Source organism: Quercus robur, chromosome 2 (genome assembly GCF_932294415.1).
Source record: "Quercus robur chromosome 2, dhQueRobu3.1, whole genome shotgun sequence".
Lineage (NCBI taxonomy): Eukaryota > Viridiplantae > Streptophyta > Magnoliopsida > Fagales > Fagaceae > Quercus > Quercus robur.
Window position 1 is genome coordinate 27,814,441 of NC_065535.1, and position 26,942 is coordinate 27,841,382.

The window sequence follows — 26,942 nt, forward strand, 5'->3', positions numbered from 1 at the left end:
ATGTCAAGTGATCAAGTGTGTGCATCAAGTGTGCATGTGAGATGCATGAGCAATGCATGACAAGGAACTCAAGGATCAAAGTGTGTGAAACACATAACCAATGTTTAAAACATGTTAAGAATGTAAAAACATAGGAATCCCTAAAATTTGGTACTCATCAGAGTTCAAAATAATGAGAAAATGTCATTTGGGCATTTTATCAAACACTTAGAGTGCATACAAACTATTAACATGTAAAACAATGCATAAACATGTTGAAATCTTGCCTAAATACATGTTAAAAATGTCACTTGGGGCTAAAACAAACACAATGGGACACAGCCCAATCAAGAAAAAATAAAAAATTTTGCATGAACATAAGTTTTTCCAACCCCTTTCAAAAAAATAACCCAACCCTCGAAATCCTAGAATCTAAGACATAATCTAAGGAAACAAGAGTAAAAAAGTGTTAAAACATAACTTAGATGAGTCTTAGGGATGAAAGTTCTTGAGATTTGGGTGAGATTTTGAGTGAAAGGGTGTTTTGGGTTGAGAGAGGCAAGAAGGAGGCAAAAATATTGATTTGAAAAACTGTCACTATTTGCCCTTTAAAAACTGAAAATCCACTCATTTCGCGGGTAAACTACTCGCGAAGTTACTTACAAAATGGTCTCTCTTGCATAGAATATGTTTCGCAGGAAGTTTCTTCTCGTGAAAGAGTCGCAAGGGAGTTGCGAAACTCTGTGTAAATTTCTGAAAAAAACTGAAATTGGCTTCCTCATTTTCGCTGGTAGGTTCTTACTTGCGACTTACTTGCGAAAATTCCTCTGAATGAGTTTTTCAACAAAAACAAAATGGAATGTTTGGGAAAACTCTTAACACACAAAAATTCATAAAAATACTTTCAAAAACATATAAAATACTCAAAAATCTTTTTGAATTTGATCATTAAGCAATTGAGTATACACATATTACATTTGAACATGTACAATCACACAAATGAAATAGGTATTCATTGAACATTAGACTTGTGTGTTGTGTGTGTGGATTAAATATAAACTAGTCCATAGTCTAGTATGAAATTTCAATGATCAATTCAATCAAGTCATACACAACTAGTACAAAGTCAAGTGACCTATCTCACTTTTTGAAATAAACATATATGACCCATCACCAATATGTTTACATATGATTGAAAGCTTTTCATTTGGCTTTCATGTTTATACTTTTGATTAAATACAACTCATATTTTTGAGAAACGATGCTATGAACTTTTTATGTATCTTTGACAAATAAGCATTTGGCTTTGGCACCATACATTTCAATACATATTTGCTCCACCTTTTCCTAGTCTAACTAGTTTTCGATGTAAGGCATTTTCAACTCTTTTCTCATTTTTAGAGATAGACATTTGAACAGCTCTTTTTGAAAAAAGAAAAGAAAATGTGAGGAGATATATAGACATAAGTCTACGCATGTATTAAGATCAAGCAACACCATTGACCAATCATTTATGACAAGTTTGAAGATCTATTTACAACAATCAAACATAGATTTCTAGATGTCGCTCGCATTTAAAAAAATGTGCATATATAACAAGCTAAACTCGTAAATGCATTACGCTATTAGTGATCAAACTCACATGTGATATACATAACACAAGCAATCAAACTTTTTGAGATTTTTCACTTTTTATGAGTTTTTGAATTTTTCAACACACTCAAAAACAAAACAATAAAGTAAGATCAACAAAAACAAGGAAAAACATAAAAAAGACTTGTAAAAGAAACATGCTTAAAACGGAAGCAATGACACAAGAAGTTTTAGTGCATTTTAAATTAAAATTACGTTAAAACTTAAACCAACTGAAGATTAATAAAGGGATGAGTTATTGTGGAATTTGTTAAGAAAAGAGTTGTATGTAAGTTAAATTAAATAAATTTAGAAGAGTTATCTAAAATAATAAATAACATGTAGGTTATGAGAAGGATTGGAAGACTATATATATGGCTATGCTATGGACTAATTTCATATCAGTGAATGAAGATAAATAGTTAAAGCATAGAGTATTGTGTGAGATAGTGAATTCAATAATACTCCTAAATACTTGAGAGATTTTGGGCCGAAGAAAGGTGTTTCTTTTGGTGGAGCTTTGAGCTCAACCACTTGTGCAGAATTGGTCCGATTTACACAACGAACTGTTGGGCTATTGTATCCTGGAGGGGACAAGTCAGAAGTGAATTTCTGTTGCATCGGTTTCTAGGCTTTGCCAACCGTAGAGGGCTTGAATCTCCTTAAAGAGAGCTAGATTTTCATGCCTTAGTCCGGCATTGTTCGTTTATATTTATATTTATATTGTAATTAATATATCGTTTTATTGGTAATTTTCTCCAACAAGAAGATTGCATATGTTATGATGCATGAAACTATAACCTGAATACGTTGGAAGTATTAATGCATGGGCATAGTGAATGATCATGCATGAGTATCCTTCTTCACCCATACTATACAAGTGTTTTAGATGAGATCCTTGGATGGAGGGGTACGACTGACATAATTCTCAAACCTCGAAGTAAAGCCAGCAAGGCGTGATGAAATATTCTTCAACATCTCCATAACATCTCCAATGAGTTGTCCCTCATTTTCTCCTTTGGTTTGGTTTCCCTTCAGCATTCTTCTTGAGCTATCTTGGCGACGTAGAGAGTCTGCCCTCCTAAGAGCTTGAAGTTTAAAGCATTGTTCTTCAGCATTTTTCCTTTGGTCTTGTGTGTCCTCGCACACCATAATGGTGACAAAAATGCTTCACTTGAGGTTCCCTTTGACTTTTGGGTAATGACTTCCCTTTTTCCTTTGGTTTTGCACCAACGGTTCTCTTTGCAACAATAGGGGTCTCAACCTTGGGCTTCTCTATACTTTTGGCCAACACAAACCTCACTTCCTTCTTGGGTTCACTGCTTGAGCTTCCTTCACCGGCATAGTCTAGACCGGTCTTGTCATTTGAAGGTTTTTGAAAAGAGAGCACACTATCAAGTTTCTTAGTGGAAATGCGCTCCACTTTGACATTTGCTTGAATGATTTCAAGTTCAAGGAACTTGATTTTCAAGTAGGCATTCAACGATTCTTCATTTAGCCCTTCAACATCACATTTTGCGTCCTTGAGTTGCACTAGTGTGGACTTATGTTCTTCTTCAATTATCTTCATCTTTTTAATTGCGTTCTTTGCAACTTTGGCATATTTGTCACAATCTTCAAGCAACGCATCGTACACTTCTTGAAGCTTTTTCTCACCTTCATTAAGATACACATCTTCATCTTCCGAATCATCAACTTCTTCATCTTCGGAATGTACACCTAGCTCATGAACCAACTCGTTCAATTCATCTCTAGAGTCAACTGCAATAATTGCCATGAAAGCTGAATAGTTTCCCTCACTATCACATTCTCCTTCTGCATTGGAATTTGAGCTTTCGGAATCACTAAGGGTAATTGCAAACACTTTACCCTTTCCTTGCAAGTAGTTTGGACATTCTTTCTTGAGATGTCCATGTCCATTATATTTATAGCACACAATTCCTTGAGTTGATGATGAGTCTTTCCCATCCTTCTTCTTGAACTCCCTCTTGTCATTCTTGGAGGATGAGAACTTTCCTTTGCTAAACAACTTCCCATTGTTCTTCATTTTGAGAAATTTTCAGAAATTCTTTGCAAGAAACGCCACCTCCTTCTCTACATCGTCTTCATTGGAGGAATCACCCATTTGCTCATTTATAGTTTTGAGAGCAAGGGATTCGCTGGATTTGTGAAAAGGCAGTTCGAGCTCATATGTTTGGAGAGATCCAATGAGTTCTTGAATCTTTATCTTATCCAAATCTTTGCCCTCCTCTATGGCTGTGACCTTAGCTTGGAAGCTTTCGGGTAAGGATCTCAAGATCTTCCTCATCACCTTGGCTTCTTCAATCTTCTCCCCAAGATTAAGCTTGGCAATCACCATCTCGTTGAGTCTCCCATAAACGGAATCAAATGACTCGTTGTCGCTCATCTTTACTTCTTCAAACCGAGTAGTGAGTATTTGAAACTTGGTGTCCTTAACTTTCTTGGTACCTTCGTAGGTTGTCTCAAGAATAGTCCACGCCTCTTTGGTGGTCTTCACATGCAAAATACTGTGAAACTCATAAGTAGAAACACCACAGAAAATAGCGTTAACCGCTTTGCTATTGGCATTTGCCAAAGCAAGAGCAGCCTTATCCCATTCAGATTTGGCAGTAGTGGATCTTACATACCCATTCTCAACAGAACCCCACACTGTCTCATTAATGGCACAAAGAAAAGCACGCATATGTACTTTCCAAAAATCATAGTTACTCCCATCAAAGTAGGTAGGAGCATTAAAGGATTGAGATCTATCCATCTCACTTGGGGTCTAGGATCACACTAGGATAATGAAATCCGATAAGTGTACCCATTTTGATACCAATTAAAAGCTCAGATTTGTGCTAAAACACAAGAGCTTGTTCAGACCCCCAATTAAAAATTACGGCTAGATAACTTTTACTCTAACTTATACTAAGTGCGGAATAAGAGTAAATAAGCGAAAAGAACCAATAAAACTAACCTAAGCCATATTAATCCATTATCAACAATAAAATGAATGCTTAAAGAGTAGGGAAGAAAGTTGCAAACACAAGATAACATTGAGATGTGTTATCGAAGAGGAAACCGAAGAACTCAGCGAAAAACCTCTCCGTGACCCTCCAAGTTGAAATTGATCCACTAGATAACAAAGTTGAAGTACACAAATAACAAAAAACCCTCCAAGCCTAGTCTACCCCATGTACTTGAGCCCTCCAAGCTCTTGCTACCAATTGACTTCTCGGAGCCTTATCTTCTCTAGCTTTCTGGATCCCGCAATTTAGTCCGATTGCATTCGCCAATGAATGACTCATTCCAATGCTTCCCAGCAGCACCAAAATCTCACTTTACACTCAGAATAGGTGTGGTAAGTGTTTAGGCTAGCAACCTCTCAAAGGTATAGAGATGGAGAGGTAGGAGTTGAGGAAAATCACAAGGAAATGTGTAGATAATTGTGGGAATAACAATCTCTAACTCTCAAGTGTATTTTCTAGGGTTTTCTATCTGAAAAGCACTCTTTACAATTTGTGGGTAATGAGGGTATATATAGTGTGGGTAAAGACTTGGTAAAGCAAAACACAACTTTTTGCCAAACAGAAAGTTTCGTGGGTCCTTCGTGGGTTGGCCTTACCTACGAGACAATCACAAAAAATCCAACCTGGAACGACTGTTCATCTTCCAGTCATGTGCTCTACATATGGCTCTTTTCGCGGGTTGCTTCTTGTGAGACAATCGCGAGCTAGTCGCAAAATCCACTTGTTCAACTTTTGAAGCTCGATTCTTCACCGATCTCTCACACTTATCCCTTACAATTAAAACCCACATACATATAGGGAAAAATGATTGAAGAAATTACAATCAAATTTGGCACGGAATTAAAGTCAACACAATGTAGTTGGAAATCACAACTTTACACTATCAATGCGAAACTATCGTCCACTTGCTTCGAGATTGTGCTAATGACCGAGACTCTTGAAGCAAGATTCGGTTTCCTTATCCTCTAATCACATCCTCTAATGACAACTTATGCAATTGGCTAAAGGTTAGTTGCCAGAGTAACATTGTTCACCGATATACCATTTCTTGGAATATCTTATTCTCCTTTGCTATTTGGAACCTTTGGAAGCACAGGAACATAGTAGTATTTGAAAACACCCCCCTTAATCTCAACCTCCATGGCCCTTGTATAAGCCAAGCTTTAGAATATTTCTTTTGTGTTGGAAAAGTTAGATCCTAGAAACACAAGGTGGATTATTCCTGTGAGATAGGGAAAACCACCTTCAGGTTGGTTTAAACTAAACACAGATGGAGCCTCCTTTGGCAACCAAGGGAAGACAGGAGGGGGAGGCCTCATTAGAGATAGCCTTGGCAATTGGGTTAAAGGTTTCTCGAGGTCCATTGGGTATGCTTTAAGTATTATGGCTGAGTTCTGGGCTCTTAGGGATGGCTTGCGGTTAGCTTCTGATATTGGTATCCAGAATTTAGAAGTGGAGCTTGATGCTAAAGTGATTGCGGATCTGGTTAAATCTAAAATCAATGCTAATAGACCATATTCTCCCCTTCTTAATGATTGCAAGTCATTGCTAGGTAGCTTTCGTCAAGTCAGAGTAAAGCATGTATTTCGGAAAGCGAATAAATGCGTCAACGCTCTAGCAAAAGTTGGATGTTCTCTCTAGGAGGATTTTGTTATTTTTTTATATTTCCCCCTTTGTTGAAGTTACTTCCCTTATTAATTTGGATGCTACTGGGTTTTATTATTGTAGGCTTTCAACCGCTACTTTTGCCACTTTGGCTAGTTAGTTCTTTAATGAAGTTTCCTTTTAACCAAAAAAAAAAAAATTATTATCTACCACCAATCACAACAAATTAGATACGTAGTTAATAAAAAAATTTGGGTTCTTAAATTAATTGTTCCTGATTTATTCCCTGTTCGTTGTTGGATTAAGAGCTTAAGAAAGAATGAAAGAGAATGGGGTGTCATGAAACATTGAGTTATTTTGAGACTTATCAAATCCATACTAAAAAATGCAAATGTAGTAACAGGGCCACTTCTTTTCTACCATGAGTTTAATGTTGGAAATATTCTTAGTAAATGTACAAAATCTTTAGTGGAAAAAACAGGTTTAATCCAAAAAATAACAAGAAGAATAGAAACTTCAACTAAGTTTAGAAACAATCTCATAGAATTATAGAATAACACAAATGTGTTATTTTTAAGGTTGATTTATATCACCCAATGTAGAATTCATTGCGAAACAATTATTAGGCGACTTTTGTGTTGGACACACTTCTACACAAAGGTTGAATAAGAACCTTCTATAAAACATTTCCTTGTTTGTAGTTGATAATGAAAATCCAAAGAGCCAAAGAGGGCTGCGTGGGAGAGAGTAAGAATAGAAGACAAAGAACAAAATAATCAAATGCTTAGTTCTGCTTTCCCAAAAATAAATAATGGGAAATTGTCTGATGATGTATTAAACAAGTCATTGACTTGGTTAAATAATAATAATAATACTAAAGTACAAAACTCATCCTCTAAGTTTTTCTAAAATTCATTTCAGTCCTCTAATATTGTTAAAGTTTCAAGTCTATTCAATTAAGGCTTCTTTGTTAACTTTTGTTAAATATATATATATATATATTTTGTTAAATCTGAAAAATAGTTTTCAATCATTAATTAGATTTTTTTTAATTAAAAAATTTTGAAGAAAAAAAATAAAAAATTGGACAATTAACCGCAACATATAATAAAAGTTGATAGAGATACCTTAATTGAATAAACTTGAATCTCAGAGTACTGAAATTAATTGTGTAACATAGAAGATAAGTTTTGCATTTTAGCCTAATAATAATAATAATACTAATCAATTAGCTTACAAAGAAAGCTAAGCACTATTGGACCATAATGCTTATAAAAGCCTACGAGAGTTTAGCCCCAAAAAAAAAAGTTTGGGAAGGAGAAAAAGAAAAGAAAAGAATAGGTTAATGAGACAAGTCGAAATATGTGTGTGTGACATAGATAAGGTTGATACACATTTCAAGCCCATTTCTAAAGGGAAACCCAGGATAGTTTATAAGAGTATTCACATTGGTGGAGCCATAATTTTAGTTATTTGGCATCATAAAAAACTACTTTATCTATTTTACTTTCTTACTTTACAAAACATCCAACATCAGTGGTTTTATTTTAGTTTTCAATACAATAAAATAATATAAACAACACAATAAAATAATATATTCACTACAATAAAATAATATATCTACTACAATAAAATAATATATCAACTACAATAAATAACAATCACAATCACTGCAACCATAATTGCCCCTGCTACTGCCTCTGCAACTACCCCAACCACCGCCATCGCCACCACCACATAATAGCAAATAATCGTATAATGTAACAATAATATTTTTTTAATCCCAAATTATATATATACACACACACACATATACATATACATATACATATACAATTTTTTTTTTTTGGGCATAAAACAATTTCTAATAACTTAACAACTAAACTTATTATGAAATTATTGTAAAATATTGTAAGGTAAAATATATTATATAAAATATTAACTCAACAAAAATTTTAAAAAATTTTTCTTTTTCTTTTCTTAAATTTTTCTCTAATTCACCTACCAACAGTCACTCCCATGTCTCATCTCATCCACTTTTAAAATATGGGTCTGGTTAATGTGTGACCTAAGGGCACACATTAAGCTATTCATTTTTAGAAACATTTTCTCGGGAATTAAAAAAGCTATCAATATTTTTTCAATTTCCAAGAAATTTTTTTTTCCAAAAATGAAAATTATTGTGCAAAATCCTTAAAATATAATGCTTCACTTTCCAATGTTTAATCTACATCCCAAGATCTTAAAAAAATCTCCACTCCATAATAATATAATTAGGGGTGTCCAAACCAAACTGCCAACCGACCCACCCGGCCGATCCGATCTGAGAACCGATCGACCCGACGCAGGTGACGGGTCGGCAGCAGGTCGTCGCCCCCTGAACCCGAGACCGGCGAGTTGGTTGATGGGTCCGATCATGAAAAACCGAAAAAACCGATCCTACCGTATTATCACCGGAAAAAGTCATTGTTTTTCGTCGATGGGAGCGTTTCGCCAGTGGTTTTAGTCCGATCAATCGAGAAATGGCCTGATATCTGCGAGATCTCGTTGAGATTTGGCTAGATCCGACGAGATCTCATTGAGTCCGGCCTGATCTCTTTGAGATCCGGTGAGATCTCATCGAAATCCGGTCAGATCTCAGCATATGTGGCCTGATTTGGTACAAATCTGGTTGATTTTAGCAAAATTCGGTGTAGTTTTGCAAATTTCAACCCCGACCGAGAACCGATCGATCTCCGATGAGGTCCGACCGTCTGAACTGACCCCTTTTACCAGTCGGCGGCGGGTCTAGAAATGGTAGACCTGAAGTAATCGGGTTGGTTCCAGGTTGGGCACAAACCCGACTCGGACCGACCCGTGGACAAGCCTAAATATAATATACTTCTTCTCTCCCTTTTCATTCTTCTTCTTCAATTGTTTATTTGCTTCTTCCCAATTTGCACCGTTCTTCTTTTTCTTTCCTTCAGTTTACAAGCTTACGCAATAGCACCTTTAGAGATTAGAAACAGGTGAGTCTATAGTCTTCATTTTGTAAAAGTTCTTTCACTTTCTCTCGCTTAGTTCGCTCTCTCTTTTCCATCACTGAAAAAAAAAAAAAAAAAAAAAAAAACCAAGTTTACATATTGAGATTTTTCGGCCATTTTGACTGGAATGGTGAGGATGATGGATGAATTGGAGGTGAGAGTTTGAGGAGGATGAGAGAGAGGTGAGAGTTTGGTGAGGAGGGTGATGGGCGAGAGATTGAGAGAGAGGTGAGAGTTTTGTTTTTGAGAAAGAGAGAATGAGTGAAATGGTGGAGGAAAAAAAGAAATAGAAAAATGAAAGAAAGAAATATTATTTTAATGAGAGATGGGAATAAAAAATATTATTTGCTTTCAGCTTTGAGTTATAGTGCACAGCTATCTATTACTATGCACGGTAGTTAAGTAGGTAAGAATTTTACCTATACCATCATTAATGTTACTCACTCTTTGTATATGGTAATGCTAAAAATAGCAATTTAATTAATGCTCTAAGCCGATCCTATAGTCGGTTTGAAATGAACAGAACATACAAGTAAAACATTTGTTTGTATCCATCTTTTAGCACAAGTGCATGATCTCATGCATCCAGAAGCCCCTGCTACTAGACTTTAATTATCCACAAACTACATTTGTTTGGTTATACCTAGGATGATCTTATATGTCAGAAAGTATATAATAACAGAGTGTTAATTGCGACAATGGGACTATATCAATTAGTGCACAGTTTTTAATTGTTAATATAGGAAACAACTAATTTTGCACATAACTACTACCCTTGGATTCATTCGGCATTTGGGTAGTTATATATTAGTCGTTTGATATTTTTTTCAGCATCATTTCATCAGTGCCACTGAAGCAATGATGAAATAAGCAGTGATGAAATGAAACGATGACCATTTCGCAGATAACTTATTCTAAACAAAATTTCGTTGATATTTCAATCCTGCGTTCTATACAAACAACAGGCCTGCTTTGCTGATTGCTGATAATGATATCCGATCATTATTTATATATATAAAAAAAAGAGAGCATCCGATCCTTTTCACACACATTAAAAAATGAGAATGCCGTTTCCTCATTTGTCCAACAGTGGGACTTGAAGATACCTTTTTTTACTGACTACCCTCTATAAAACAAGAATTGCCTCAGCTACTAAACGGTTCGATTAATAGGAAAGAATCAACATGGGACTTCGAGCTTCACCTGATGGCACCTTGCGTGGCAGAAGGAAATCATCATCGAGAGGACATCATAGATTTGTGGGGGTTCGGCAAAGACCCTCGGGGAGATGGGTGGCTGAGATCAAGGACTCATTGCGCAAAGTCAGGCTTTGGCTGGGAACATTTGACACTGCTGAGGACGCTGCACGATCATATGATGATGCTGCTCGTGGTTTACGTGGTGCCAATGCTCGTACCAACTTTGAATTGCCACAGTTGGGCTCTAATGGTGTTGGGGCAGATACTATTGAGCCTTTTTCATTCGACCAAGTGTGCGCGACAGGGGCGGAATCAGATGGCCTTCTTGGTGCCCTTAAGGCCAAGAAGGGACTTCGAGCTTCACCTGATGGCACCTTGCGTGGCAGAAGGAAATCATCATCGAGAGGACATCATAGATTTGTGGGGGTTCGGCAAAGACCCTCGGGGAGATGGGTGGCTGAGATCAAGGACTCATTGCGCAAAGTCAGGCTTTGGCTGGGAACATTTGACACTGCTGAGGACGCTGCACGATCATATGATGATGCTGCTCGTGGTTTACGTGGTGCCAATGCTCGTACCAACTTTGAATTGCCACAGTTGGGCTCTAATGGTGTTGGGGCAGATACTATTGAGCCTTTTTCATTCGACCAAGTGTGCGCGACAGGGGCGGAATCAGATGGCCTTCTTGGTGCCCTTAAGGCCAAGTTGCAGGATGGCAAGGTACCTCAGGTGCTCGCTACTGCTAATTTTTTGGGTGCACAATCCTGCGTTGAGGCTAACTCACCTCATAATAACACTAGTGCAAAGAGAGATCAGGTATTATCAGCTACTGCTGTGGTCTCTCATGGGATTGGAAATTTGGACCCTATGCAAGCGGGTTCCAATAAGGCTGATTCTCTCCTATATGATGAGGGAGTAGCAGGACATGTTGGGGTTCAGTGGCATCAAACAGCTTCGCCAAGAAGCATGGCATGGTCTAATATTGAACCAGCATATGAAGTGCCTTTGCCTACACAGATGAACCCTGTGAATAATGAGCATGGATTGTTTACTAGTGCAACTACTACAAATGTTACATCTGCATGGACTGACTCAACAGTCAATTTGGCATATGCAGATCAAGGCGCTATGGAGCTGCCAATAACAAATAAGATCACCGAAGGTGTATGGTTAAACGATCAGCAACAGGTTTTGCATTATGAGAACAACAATTGGGGTGGTGCAATTCCCCCTTGGGACCAAACTCTCTTTTATGCATCTTCTATTCTAAGGTGATATATGATATCCATAGATCACTTACTACTTTCATGTTTGTTTGTTTGTTTTGTTTTGGTTTTTTTTTTTTTTTGTGTGTGTACCGCGGGGGGGGGGGGGGGGGGGGGGGGGGGGGGGGGGGTTGGTGTGGTGTCTGATACTACCATCCATCATGGTTGGTGTAATTATTTTCTCCACCCTGTATGGTAGACCAGCAAATTTCAACGGCTAATCATTCTTTTTCAGCATGCCCTATGGAAAGCACAGATTATGCTTTGGCCATCTGCGTACATGTAATTGTAATATGCTTCTAGACAAGTTTGATATAAAAAATCACCTTTATTATTATCCACCATTAATTACAAGAAGACTGTTATGTGAGAGGTACTCATTATTTCTTCAATCCATAGGGAAGAAATGCAAGATTCACGGAGTCTTTTGGGTTAATATTGCAAAATCTGAGCTTAATTTGCGTTATAGGTACTGTTTGAACTTAATTGGGGAGTTGAGGAAAGAGAACAGTGTTGCCGAAATTCAACAAAAGTAGGAGAGAGAAAGAGAAAAAGTTGGAGAGAGAAAGAAGAGGAATTTCGGCAACGCTGTTTCCGAAATTCCTTTGCCCAAATTCCTGCCCGATCTTGTGTAAAAAAGCAATTGCAGCAATGCCATTGCCGAAATAGGGAAAAGAAAGAATTTTTTTTTTTGGTAATTGTGGCAATGGCATTGCCGAAAATGGGGGAAAAAAATTGAATGGAATTATAGCAATGTCATTGCCGAAAATGAGAGAAAAAAAAATGTTGTTGCCGAAATCGGGGAAGAAATTTTTAAAAAAGTATTACGTTCACAATATTTTTATAATACTTTCACAACAAATCACAGGTGATTAGTTATTATTAGTTCAAATTTGATTTTAACACTGAGATTACTTTTTTAATCTAATAATAACAACCTGCCACTTAAAATTTGTTGTAAAAATATTGTAAAAATTGTGTGTACCTATCATTTCTTAAAAATAAATAAATAAATAATAGAATTGTGACAATGGGATTGCCGAAATAGGTGTAGAAAATTTTCACCTATTTCGGCAATGCCATTGCCGAAAATGTGAGAAAAAAAAAGAAAAAAAAAAGAGAAGAATTGTGGCAATGGGAATTTCGGCAATCCCATTGCCACAATTCTTCTCTTTTTCTTTTTTTCTTTTTTTTTTAAGAATTGTGGCAATGGGAATTTCGGCAATCCCATTGCCACAATTCTTCTCCTTCTTTTTTTTTTTCTCACATTTTAAATAGGTGAAAATTTTCTACACCTATTTCGGCAATCCCATTGCCACAATTCTATTATTTATTTATTTTTTTTAAGAAATGATAGATACACACAATTTTTACAATAATTTTACAACAAATTTTAAGTGGCAGATTGTTATTATTAGATTAAAAAAGTAATCTCAGTGTTAAAATCAAATTTGAACTAATAATAACTAATCACCTGTGATTTGTTGTGAAAGTATTATAAAAATATTGTGAACGTAACACTTTTTTTAAAATTTCTTCCCAGATTTCGACAACAACATTTTTTTTTTCTCTTATTTTCGGCAATGACATTGCCATAATTCCATTCAATTTTTTCCCCATTTTCGGCAATGCCATTGCCACAATTACTAAAAAAAAAAATTTCTTTTTTATCCCTATTTCGGCAATGGCATTGCCGCAATTGCTTTTTTACACAGGACCGGCAAGAATTTGGGCAGAGGAATTTCGGTAACAGCGTTGCCGAAATTCCTCTTCTTTCTCTCTCCTATTTTTGTTGAATTTCGGCAACACTGTTGCCGAAATTCTTTCTCTTTCCTCAATTCCCCAATTAAGTTCAAACAGTACCTATAACGCAAATTAAGTTCAGATTTTGCAATATTAACCCAAAAGGCTCAAATTCACGTGCTTAAAAAAATTATTATTTGTTTTATTTTTCTTGTTTTTAGCTTTTGAATTGAATCTACTGCCAATTGTACTATAACAAATTTACAAACCAATAAGATTTATGACTAGTGACATGTTATCAGCATAATAAATAAATTCTTTAATTACTATTTTGTATGGATGATGCTAAAATTACTAAAAATTTTATTATAAAAAGCTTACAACTAACTTTTTTGTTGGTAATTAATATGATTGGTATCACTTTAATAACATAATAACTAAATGTTGAATTAATTTTTTGCGATTAGTGACATGGTAATTTGTAAAGTTTATATGATAAAGTTTATAATGTCTCTAATATCATTATTTTTATATGGTGTATAAATGTTGTGGCTTACTTCGTTTATAAAAATTATATACTAAAATTTGTAATTTCCCTATGTGAGAGACCGTGGCCCCACCCCACCCTATTTGGGCCAAACCAAGGCCAATGGGTGGAAACTTGTGTGGTTTTCCTCACGGTGGTAATTTAGCTGATTATATCTTCCCTATAGATCAATGGTTTTACATGAAGTCACTACTTATTTTATTAAAAAAAAGAAACCATATGAAAATTTATTTGTTCATAATCATGTGTGATTGGAATTAATCATGTGGATGCATCTTAGTCATTAAAACTTGATTTTAAGATATCTTTTAATTAGATGATTTGATGAGAGCCTATGACTTGTCATTTTAATCATTAAGACTTCAAGATTTATTTAATGTGAATAATTGAAAATTTAATTGTCAAAATTATGATTTACCCTTGCGATGTGAAGTTGTCCTTTTATCCTTCTAATTAGGGGTGTTCGCAGCGCGGTGCGGTGCGGTGCGGTGCGGTTTAGTTAAAATCATAACTGCACCGCACATTGTTTTTGCGGTTACATGTGCGGTGCAATGCGGTGTGGTGCAGTTTAGAGTTTAGCCAAAACCATAACCGCACCGCACCTCATTTTTGCGGTCACATGTGCGATACTATGTATAAGATGCTATTTGAAATCAGTATATTTTTCAAATTTTGGGCTTTTCCTACTCAGCCCAAAACTATTTTTTTCCTTTTTTTGGGCCAAGTTTTAAATTATTGAGCTAATTTTTCATTTTAAACCTTATAATGTTAAAAGTAATAAATTAAACCCTTGAATATCAAAATATAACAAATTAAACTCTATAATTTTCGATGTAACAAATTAAATTCTGAATATAATATATATATATATATATATATTTAACCCCAATTACAGTTAAGTCTACTTAATTGTGATTAGGTTAATTTGTTACTTTTTGAAATTTCAAAGTTTAATTTATTATTATTTTAAATTATAGAGTTTAATATATCAATTTTGAAAAAAAGGGTTTAATTGAATAATTGTTATGCCCTTGAATTGTAGGTTTTAAAATATATTTTCTTTCTCTTTAATTTTATTTTGATTCATTCAACCATCCCTTTCTTTTCTTTTAATAATAGGAAGGGGTCCTTAATTTTACTCTGATATGAATTGACGATTCAAGAGGCTTTGATGTGCAATAGTGTCATTTAAATCCATGATTCTAACCAAATTCGTTTCAGTGGTATAACTAGCTGTTCATGGTACTCCGCTCGTGTACTATAATTTATTTAATTCAAGTTTTCAATGAGATAACACAACTATGACAAAATTGGATACCGAGTTATGGTTTCGATTCCCTAATTTGTAGTCATAACTACAAATTCCACTGTAACCCAACTACATTTAGAATCGCACTGAAGCACAATTCCAAATATTTTTACAATAGTAGCTGTTTAGAAGTCCAGATGCAAAGGTTGTTTTGGGCATTTATGTTAAATTAAACCAACATATGGCATATACCATTCTCAATGTGAATGCTCTTACAATCATTTTTAAGAGGAACCAAAACAATTTGAGTTTATGACTCAACTACAACAGCTTGAAACTCAAGCCATAAAGCAGCTTCAAAGTAACGCCCTCTTCATGGCTTTTCTCACAAGAAATAACACATCTTTTTACAGTTCGTTTTTTTTTTTTAATAATTTTTTATTTATTATATTGACTGGTTCCCCACTTCCCCAACACTTCAATTACTTTTTGTTATTTTATTTTTTATTGATGCGATAAAGTTTTAACTATATAACATCTATTCTATGAAAATTGCTCTATGCCAATACACCAACTAGCGGATTTCGAATTTTAGATATTTTATTAAAAAAGTCAAAGACTTTATTGATTAAACTAATATAGGAATTGTGAGGATAAATACCCCACTACCCCTCACTACACACAGGTATGTCTAGGGCTGTCTAGATTGATCCGGTAACCCAACCCACCCGAAGAACCGACCGGACCCGACCTAAATCCGGCCGACCTGACTGCTTCGGTGGATCGGTGGCGGGTCTTCACCACCAGAAACTGATTCCGACGGGTCGGTTTCGGTTTTCCTCTAAAACCCGAAAAACCCGAACCGACCGAAAGATTTCCAGATTCCGGCAAAAAATTTCAGATCCCGGCCAAAATTTCCAGAATCCAGCGAAGAAACCCAGATTCCGGCGATATTTCCCTTAGATCCAGTGAGATTTTGACCGGATCTGGAGAAATCTCATCAAATCCGGTGAGATTTTTGCCGGATCTAAGGGAAATCTCGTCGGAATCTGGAAAACTATCGCCGGAATCTGCGTTTATTCGCTGGATCTGTGTTTTTTCACCGTTTTCTCAATGTCTTCTCAGATCTATGACTCCGACCGACCTGCCCGCCGCCTGTTGATGGTCTGAACCGTCCGACCCGATTACTCCGACGGGTTGGCGGCGGGTGCATTTTTTTCTCACCTAATTCCGGCGGGTTGGTTCCGGGTTGGGCACAAACCTGACCTGGACCGACCCGTGGACAGCCCTAGGTATGTCTTTAACAACCCACATTATTTGTGAGAAATCACCATCACCACTAGTACTAATTTGATCGCTGGAGTGCTCTTTGCTACCCAAGGCTCCCCATGTTTATTATGTGCAGATCTTAGCCGAAAATACCCCCTTTTCTGTGAGAGCTTCCCTTCATTTACCACAATAATCCGCTAGTAATACTTGCTCCACCTACAAATTTTTTTAAAGAATGAATGGATAAAAAATTACATTGAGAAAAAGAACATTACTGAAAATATCTTGGAGAGGTAAGGGAAGGTGTTTATAATTTTTTTTTTCTTAAAAAAAATCATCATCTAATAAAGTTAGAATCTTTGTTGTATTAGTGAAAGAATCGGTCTCAGTTTCTAAAGTTTTTAGGGGTGGGGGGATTTCAATACTTAACAGTTTCACTCTATTTTTATTATTTTTTTAAAGAAAACCGTAACTTTCATTAAGAAAAAGATAAACTTAATACATCTTGAGCCAAAGCGGACTCAAATATATTAAAATTTTCCTCTATTCAAGTTACAAAATGATCAAACATTTTTGGTATAGTGAGCCAGAAAGTGTGCAGGCTGATTCTCTTGTCGCTTAACGTGGCACAGTGATGCCATTCTGAATTCCTATAGCTTTTGTTGGATTCCCAGGACAATGTTGGCAATAGTGACCGGAGGTTCAGAGAGTCTATTAATAGCATCCCATACAATCTTGGAATCGCATTCAAATATAGCATCCCCAATACCCACTTCCCATGCAAACAAAACACCCTCTTTCACAGTCGTAGCCTCGGCCTACTCTACTGTTAAGTATGTGCATTCTTAAGTACCGACAAATAAAATGCATGAAAAGATGTATTAAAAATGCATTCTTAATACATGAAAAAATGCATGATGTATACTGATTGTATAGTACACCAGCCAAGACATGGGAGAGTGTCAATGTGGCTGGATTTAGACCTTACACGTGGAGTGGCTGTGAGCAAGGGAGAGAAAACGTAGGCTATAAGATATTGTCCTTAGCCCGAGTTGAGTACGTGACTGCCTTGGGAAGGAAGTAAGATATGCATCTGACATGGGTTCTCAAGCACTCACAAAAAGGGAGATAGTGACCTCTTAAGGTCAGCAACTATAAAGACACCTCTCATTGGCTGAGTGCATGTTGGACCACTTCAGGGACACGTGTATCATCTTCAGCACCCCTGATGTCCCTCTCATTGCTCAAGAGTTGTTCCCCATGCAGTGGCAAAGTCACCTACCCTTATGCCATAGTGCTCATGTTGGCATTCTTTTGCCTCCAGTCACCAAATAGTACCTTAGCTGTAGTAAGGTCCAAAATAAGAAAATGATGAGTTGACACCTGTCTTTGTACTTAACCATATTTCTCAGATTATAAGAGGAACATGCAATTGGACTATTAGGGTAAGAACTTGTTACGTTCTAAAGATTTAAGTTTAAATGTTTAGAATCATGTTTGTATTGTGTTAGCAAATCGAGAACAAAACATGTCTAGTTCACATATTAGGCAATGCTTAAAAGTGTTGGTTTCAAGTTTTAAGTTCAGCTAACTGCAGAAAAAGGAAGAAAATTTCTGTCAAGCTCGACCTATCGAGAATTAGGCTCGACCGATCGAAAATCGCAAGAACATAATTTTGCAGAGTTTTTAAATCAGGCCCAAGCCCGCGAAAATGTTTAGGATTTCATTCCAACTTCTCTACATATAAAAGGGAAACCCTAACTACGTTTTTCAGACTTTTGGAAGACTTGTGTACTATTCTTTGTGAGATTTGAGAGGTTTTGTACCTTCTAACTACACAAGAATCTATCGGAGCAAAATCTACAATCAAGCGTAGGTAGAACATAATTGCTACATCAAGATCATTACTGATGGTGATCTGGAACCTTTGAATGGGATCTCAAAGTCACAAGCAAGGCAGCTTGTGTTGGTGTAAATTCAAGGAGAGAAGAAGTTTGTGGATTCGGAGTTTGCACGCAGTCATGTTAATAAGTTACTACATGAGGTAACAATAGATTTAGGGTTAAATCTGATTGCAAAAATTTCAATTCTCTTATAGCGGATTTATTTTACCTTGAGAATAGATAGGTTAAATCCTCTCCGGGTTTTTACCTTGAAATAGTTTGTTTCATCAGCTTTCCTGAGCCATCATATCGTGGGTTTTTTTTACTTTTCCGCATTTGTGTATGATATGATATATGTTTTGTTAGGACATATGTGTTTCACATGTTAAGAACATATGTCATGATTTTATGTAATTGACTTTCCTTTGACAAAACACACTTTACTTGTATTTGGGTAGATTTAGGATGTTTTAAATACTTCAAGAAACTTTGTTTCAAGATCAAGTATTGAAGCTTTCAAGTCTGTTCAAGAAAACAAGTTCAGAGTGCAAAATCGTTAAAGCTCGACAGTTGCATCTATCGAGCTTAAGGAAGCTATTCTACATTCGGTGTGCTTGACACCTGCTCGACAGCTGGTCGACACTTGCTATCTGTCGAGATTTAAGATTGTCAGAATTCCAATATGATTTTCTCCGTGAATGCGTCTTTGGGCTTTCTTTTCTCCTAATCTTAGACATATAAAAGGATCAATTTAAGGGCCGTCAAAGTGTTCACAAGTTGCACAAGCTTTGAGCAAACTCTGTTCAAGCAAATTGTGACCGAAGACAAAGTTCTTGCCCCAGTTCATCTCTTTCTCTTGAAGAAGTTGCTGTGTATATGCACCATAGGGTTTTGTGACCAAGCATCTTCTTGATCTTCATCGTGTGGATGAACTGAAGAACTTTGCAACCAACAACCTTCTTAGTTGGTGATTGAAGTCGTGTACTGGGATCCGCGCAATTAGTTAGTCACGTACTGGGAGTCGTGCATCTGAAAGGGGAACTGTCACTACAGAATAAGTCCAATTGGGTTTTGGGGTAAGGGTTCAACTGTAGGTTGGTAAGGTACTTGGATTCCTTTACTTGTAACCGCTTGTCGTGATAATAGTGGAGTTTCGGGAGTGGTGACTTGAAAATCACCCGGTGGGGTTTTTGCCGTTAGGTTTTCCTCATTCATAAACAAATCACCGTGTTATTTATTTTCCACTGCATATTTAGTTTATTGGTGATTTGTTTGTGCTACCACGCATTTGCATGATAAATTGATTAATTAATAACTTGGCTAATTAATTAATTAATTTCTATCACAAGAGGTCATTCAGTTTGTGGCCTATCATGCTTGTTTAACCTAGATCGAACAATAAACCTAATTAATCACTTGGTTAATATATTAGGTTAAATAATTTGGTTTAAGGGGTCTAAATGAACAAACAAAACCTAAGTAGATCTTTTGAGAAGAGAGTAGAAAGTTGATAAGAAAGTAGGGTAGAAAACAAAGTCTCTCTTTTGAGGAAAAACATTCTTATTGTACAAGAGATACCCCTTTTTCCACACAATACAAAGCTGAACAGAGCAAGAGTGATTCTCTCTTGCTCAAACCGTGGTTTTATATCCATTTCTTAGGGTTTTCTATGTACATCCTTTGTCCACTTTACATTCTTACAATCACTTTCTTTTTCTCAAGACAGTATGATGTCAAAGCTTACATTTTTGTCACTCATGAACTTTCTCATCGAGATGTACTGTTAGATAGCTTATTTACTCTCCCATATAAGTTTAAATCTAACTTGCACGTACACTGATACACTAACTAGTGTACATGCTAGTGATCGGTATCTTTTTATTTATTAAGAGGTCTCACTTTCCTATGTAGCTTGTCCTGAATTCTAATTTTATTGGCCAAGTGAGATATGATCATAATTCATATGACTCACCAGATGGGAAAAACTATCCAAAAAAAACGCACCTATATCTTTATTAGCTTATCCATAATTTGTAATTTTGCATATAAGCTGATCATTATATATAACTTGGACTGTCTGGGGAAGAATTGAAAAAGAAAATTTGGCATACAAACAAAGCCATCGGCTCCTTTTACTGACGATGTTGCTTTCAAGTAATATCTGTTCGTTTTTAACGTGGTATTTTTGTCCCAACGCAGACACAATAGTGGCAGTATAAATATAATATAATATAATATAAAGATGAATGATTGCAAGGGGGAATCCCATTGATGTAGTCCTAATGGAGTAAACTGTGATATATCATCATCATTCATCACTACTAACAAGAATCTCTCAAAGTTTGCGGAAGATCGCAATGAATTATCCCCTAACCTTGTATAATTTTGAAATACACACACTTTGTCTGCATGCATGCATGTACATCAAAAGAATCGACGAATGTCTGAGTATTCCACCATTCCTTTTCTTCTCAATATTATGTCTTTCCTCTTGTTGTTGCTACTGCAACTGTTCTACCACCACCTTACCACACAGTTTCACTTAAATTGAAAAGCTTGCCATTAGTATTATGTGCCTAATTTATATGAATTAGTATTTGATAAATAATGGTAGAGATATATTTTATTTATTTAAATAATTTAGATTAAATTAGGATAGTTTTATAAATAGATTATCGAAACTCAGTATTTATCTTTATCTATTTGTTAGAATAAAATCTGATGTTGCATACATGATCAATAATCTTTTTGATAGAACAAAGACTAAACTATTAGTTTCTGATAGTAAACCTCAAATCCACAAGGGGTCCCTTGAATCTATGAGGGGATAAATATGAAATTCACTAGAGAAAACAATTGACAAAAGTCTGTATTTTATTGTGAATAATCTAATTTGCCTTTGGAAGCTACAAAATATATAAATATTGACGAAGTAAAACCCTAAGACGATTAGAAAACTGCCTGAAACCCTAATCCTCACTAATTACGATATTAGGTGGCAAAATACTGAATTTTACCAAAAATAATAAAATTGAATTAAATGTAAAATCATAAAACACTGACCTTAAGAATTGTCCTAAAACAAGCATGACCTTATTCTAACTTTTGAGCAAAAAGTTATTAAGAAAATAAAAATGACTAAATACGGCAAAATCATTCTTTTTGGGGCCTAAACAAAGGAATTCGCCAAAATCAAGGCACATCTCGTGACAAAGCACGCCTATTGATCAGAAGATCATTTCTCCTTAGCCTATCAAATTTCATGCAATTCTGGCTCTGTCGCCTAAATAATTTCTACTAATTCCTTTTTACCTTGCGGGATTTCAGGCGCTCTTGATGTTCCAGGAAGGTTGCAACGGTCTGTTCTACGGTCAAAATCAAATGTTAGCAATGAATAAAGATTTGTTATGAATTTCTAAGTCACAAATTTGTCAGATAGTCTAATGTGGAGGTGGGTACTCCATTGAAGTAATTTCTTTATTAAATTAGGAGGTATTGGTTCCTTGAAGCAATCAACACAAAAATTGGGCACGCAGCAATTGGTATCACAGCTAGTTATGAAGGAACATCGCACAGAGTGACTGGAAACTTAGGTTAGTGACTTGGTTTCCTTAACTTCAGGACAACAACAAATGATCAAAGAGATGCAACAAATGATTGCTTTGATGCTTGCCTGCCTCGATCAAATTGCGGGTAACCAAAACCACAATCATGCATAAAGCTCCCACAATCGAGGTGAAACAGAGAGCTCCAATCAGGAACTAACGAGTTTCAGTTTTGTTATTATTTCAAAGGTAGCAAACTCGAGTTTTTGTGTGTCAATGGCAATGGAGGCCCACAAAATATTGGCAAAATTGCAGGTCCGTGCAACTAAAAATCAATAACAATGTCTCAAAGGGTGGACAAGTAAGGTCACAAAACAATAAAAAAGTTCCAGCCTTTATTTCTCGACGTCTTTCATTCAGGAAAGCTAAATGCATCTCGTTTCAAAATACGAAGCTTGAAGAATGTAGGAAAGGAAATCAAATCAAATTTGAAATGCTTAGATGTCAACATTCAAGAAACAGGAAAAATACTTTGTGGAGGTGAAGGAAGAACCTTGAGGACAAGGGTGTTTTCTGGTGGGGAAGAATGTTATGTGCCTAATTTATTTGAATTAGTATTGGATAGAAAATGGTAGAGATGATTAGATTAGTTTGGATTATAATTAGTTTTATTAATAGATTATAGAAAGTTAGTATTTATTAATTATCTATTTGCGAGTTTGTCTTGTTTGAGTTCAGAGGGTGACAATAAATAAAGAATAATAATAAATTTCTAACTTTCAAGTGTAGTTAATCAAAGGTGGAGGTATGAACTCCTCTTGAAGTAGTCTATTATTATTATTATTATTATTTTAGTCCAATGAACAATTTCAACACGTTTAATACCTTATTTTTACTACTAAAGCAAGCATTATCACAAGCCTGGCTAAATCCTAAATGGATGGACGAGGGAGTTTTCCTTTAGAAGCTAATTTGGTTTCATATCATGTGACAGGAGCGTGTGGGACCCTGTTACCTGCCATTGAAGGAAAGGTAGTACAGGGTACAAAAAAGGTCTTGATAATGAACGGTCGTGGTCTTTCCTTAAAGTTGTGATTTGGAATATAGAATCATTATCTGGTTCCCAATAGGCAGTGGCCAATTCATGCTGCATAATTGGAGAAAAGCAGGAAGCCTTTGGGAACCTTCAGCAGGAAGCACAGGACACAGACAGTTGATATCTTTGATTACATTGCCCTTGCCTATAGTTAATAATGCAGAGACAGAGCACTAGAAATCTAGAATATATACATGTGATTTTCCCATTCATGAGTTGTGGTCTCTAACGGATTGTACTATCTCTAGAGTTTCCCACAAGATAGATTCCAATGATGGAAGTGATATGGGTGCAAAAGATTTCATTTGGCCTAATAATTAGTACACGCCATTCGCCATCCATTCATGCATAATTTAAATAAAAAAAAAAAAAAATTAAGTACCATCCAAAAGATGGAACCAATTACATGAAATAAAATTGCTCAAGTTTAAAAAGGGAAATATTTAGATCTTTGCCTACTAGATTCTGAAATTATCAAAGATGTAGCCATGTAGCATGTACCAATTTTAAAGAACATTTGGTCTAGCATTTGTTGACAGTGGACCGTGGCAGTGACAGTTGCATAAAATTATCCTGGTTGAGTTGTCCAAACAATCGTCCATTGCTTTCCTCTCAGCTTTTTCAGTATGTTATACAAGATTTGACACATTGTTCTTGCCTCACATTTTGTGGATATGAAGATGCTGTTCATGTTTTTTCAAAGATTAAGTATTAGATGCTATGAACAAGGGAGAGGCAACCAGGCAAGAGTATCCATTTTCCTACATACCCACTCAAAAGATGCCTATGGATTGCCTATGGTAGCATCGACAACCAAAAAGGCTAGAATGAGTTGAAGAACAGTGCCCAAATAAAGCCTAGAAGAAAATGTAAACAGAAAACTCATGGCCTATATTGAAACTAGCTAAACTTTTGGTGATGAGATCATGCATTTATGCTCCATAATTTTGTATAAGCCAGGAAAAACGATTCTCAAATAATCTCCACAGTTGGAAAGTATCAGTCAAAAGAGAGAGCCAAAAGAAGGGAATAAGTAGTAAACTAATGTCAAAGTTGGTTGCTTAAAGCATTTATTTGATTTGAAGAATTTAATCTTGCTTTGTGCCCACTTATTCCAGAGCCCGTTTATTTAATCCTACAAATGTCTGTCTCTGGTCTGTAGTTAAGCATAAGGATACCGTGACTGAGTGATAGGAGAAGCCTCACTCTGCCTCTGATAGTGCTCAATACAATGGCTGACATGAAGAGTTGTGAAGAATGGAAACCTTTTATTGCAATGATAGCAGTCGATTTTGCCTTTGCTGTTGTGAATATTCTTCTCAAGAAAATCCTTGATGAGGGAATGGACCACTTGGTCTTTGTTACATACCGGCTGACAATCTCAACCATATTTTTAGCTCCAATCGGCTACTTTTTAGAAAGGTAGGAAATTTTTAAACCTCAGTTCAGTTATTTTGATATTTTGGAAATTTTATATACATACATACATACATACATACATACGCGCACACACATATATATATTAGCTATTGCCCCCAAGCCAAGTCATGTTCAAGCTAGATAATAAAATTAATTCATTGAGCTGAATTGTGACATCCTGAATATAGGATTCAGTCATAGATCTCTGACTCAAGTATGCTTTCTTTACCCTCTTCTTTCCTTTTGTAAAAATTTGCTATTACTAATACATCATATAAACTAAACTTGCTTGCAGGAATAGCAGACCAAAGCTCACACTTCGTATTTTATGTTACCTCTTCTTCAGTGCAATCGTCGGGTTAGTAATGTATTTAGACAGATTCATGCATCTGCTCAATCAGTTCATACTTACTAACACTTAAATACACTTTTGGTCATGTTGACAGAGGGACTAAAATCGCTCATATGATAAAGTTTAAGGACCAATAGTGTATTTTGGCCTTACTATTATTATCATAACCATCATTCAGCTAAGTAATTCTTTCCTGTAGGGCATCGCTGACACAATACTTCTTCCTTCTTGGAATTCAATACACATCTGCTTATTTTTCATGTGCCTTTATCAACATGGTGCCAGTGATCACATTTCTAATGGCATTACCTTTTGGGTATGGATGGATGCTCTTACAAGATTTCAGCCATACTGTCTTTTGAAAAATAAAGTCACTTCCACTAACTTTATTCTTTCTTTTCTCACCTTTATTTACTAATGCCACAGGTTAGAGATTGTGGACATAAAAGGCAAGAGTGGAAGAGCCAAAATACTTGGTACTGTGGTGTGCATTGGTGGTGCAATACTGTTGACTCTTTACAGAGGAGTGCCTTTATTTGACCATTCACACTCACAAGCTGTAACTCAAATGATGGATCATGCTATCAAGCTCAACTCTACCAAGAAGACAGGGAGATGGACACTTGGTTCAATAGCTTTAGTTGTAGGAACCTTTTTTTGGTCTTCATGGTTTCTTTTACAATCAACTATAGGCAAGAGATATCCCTGCCAGTATTCTAGCACTGCTATCATGTCCTTCTTTGGCGCCATCCAGTCAGCTATCTTAAGTTTTTCCACAAACAGAAACCTTTCTGCATGGTCTCTGAATGGGAAAATAGAAATCATGACTGTCCTTTATGCTGTAAGTAGACCTTCATTTCAAGTTGAATGAATTCTCTGCAAAGATTAGTCAGGCTATCTAAACATATGGACTTCTCTGGCAAGTTGAAAAAAGATGGCTGCATTAATATCAATTTTCGATCTGAACTTCAATTCAACATACAAGTTGCTAATTCAAAATATGAAAAGATGGCTGAATTAATATCAATTTTCAATCTGAATTTTTATTACTTTTTTTGTGATTGGTAACACATTAATTTTTTAAGGCTTATGTAGTAGGATCTGTAGTTATCCCTAGTATCACCCTATGAAGTTTAGGTCTCAAGGAAGTAATTCATGAATTGTGACTTTTAAGCCATAAAAAAAGGATTACTTTTAAGTACGCATTTTATTGTGATAAATATACCCAGTCTATCTTGCTCAAATCAGAATAATGTTGTACAACTTCAAATCCATTAATAGATTGTTTCATAGCATTCTTTAATATTGAACCAGAGCTCCTTAGTCCTAAATAAACCCCTTTTAGTTGACGTGTAAATGAATCCTTGATGCATGCAGGGAATAATAGGATCCGGCATGTGCTATGTTGTTATGTCGTGGTGTGTCAAGAAAAGGGGTCCAGTTTTCACAGCAGCATTCAGCCCCCTTGTTCAGATAATGGCAGCCATGTTTGATATCCCCATCCTGCACGAGAAACTTTATCTTGGGAGGTGATTTATTCTAATTATTTCATAATTAGCTATACTTTTTTTTTTTTAATCAATAGTGACTATATTGCTAACTTTCTTCATATGCACTATAAATGAGCAGCATTCTGGGATCAATCATTGTAATTATTGGAATGTACATTCTTCTGTGGGGTAAGAACCAGGAGATGAAGGTTTGTCTAACAAAACTACCCCAAGAAGCTGAAGGGATCAAGGAACAAGAGCCGCAGTTGCAAGTTGTTGCAATCTCTTGTGATTCACGGCACAATTCAGGCCAAGATGCATAATGTTTTTCCATTCACAAGCAATTTACTGTCTCCTCCAAATTTAAAATTTTCTTGTTACTTTTATTTTGTTATCACAAATTGCTTCCATACTTTTCAACTTCTCTATTTCCAAGAAAATAAAAATGAAGTCGGTGTTTAGACCAATTGTGATTGCCAAATATGTCCGAGAGGCACTATCAATCAGAGTCACGAAGTATTATAATGTAAGAAAACACAATTTGATTAGAAAGTAGAATAACAAATTTTACATTGTTTTAACTAACCATAAGCCTACATCTACAAGCAATGTTA

At 35.8% G+C, this 26,942-nt stretch overlaps 2 protein-coding genes across 2 annotated transcripts; both read left to right on the top strand.

The window, feature by feature from the left end:
- Positions 1 to 10,455: 10,455 nt before the first annotated feature.
- Positions 10,456 to 11,745, top strand: LOC126697032 (APETALA2-like protein 5). The gene has a single exon (XM_050393840.1). It carries the CDS (start codon positions 10,456 to 10,458, stop codon positions 11,743 to 11,745), a length of 1,290 nt encoding a protein of 429 aa, XP_050249797.1.
- A 12,452-nt stretch (positions 11,746 to 24,197) lies between these two features.
- On the top strand, positions 24,198 to 26,795 carry LOC126713154 (WAT1-related protein At3g30340-like). The gene is made up of 6 exons (XM_050412832.1): positions 24,198 to 24,489; positions 24,782 to 24,844; positions 25,038 to 25,154; positions 25,265 to 25,679; positions 26,216 to 26,367; positions 26,468 to 26,795. The coding sequence occupies exons 1-6, from the start codon at positions 24,299 to 24,301 to the stop codon at positions 26,649 to 26,651; spliced, it is 1,122 nt and encodes a 373-aa protein (XP_050268789.1). The 5' UTR covers positions 24,198 to 24,298; the 3' UTR covers positions 26,652 to 26,795.
- The last annotated feature ends 147 nt before the right edge of the window (positions 26,796 to 26,942 follow it).

Excerpts from the sequence above, each read along its gene's own strand:
- LOC126713154 (XM_050412832.1), top strand. The coding sequence starts at position 24,299 with ATGGCTGACATGAAGAGTTGTGAAGAATGGAAACCTTTTATTGCAATG. Across the intron at positions 24,490-24,781 it reads ATCGGCTACTTTTTAGAAAG|GAATAGCAGACCAAAGCTCA; the intron begins GTAGGAAATTTT and ends ACTTGCTTGCAG. Across the intron at positions 25,155-25,264 it reads CTAATGGCATTACCTTTTGG|GTTAGAGATTGTGGACATAA; the intron begins GTATGGATGGAT and ends CTAATGCCACAG.
- LOC126697032 (XM_050393840.1), top strand. The coding sequence starts at position 10,456 with ATGGGACTTCGAGCTTCACCTGATGGCACCTTGCGTGGCAGAAGGAAA.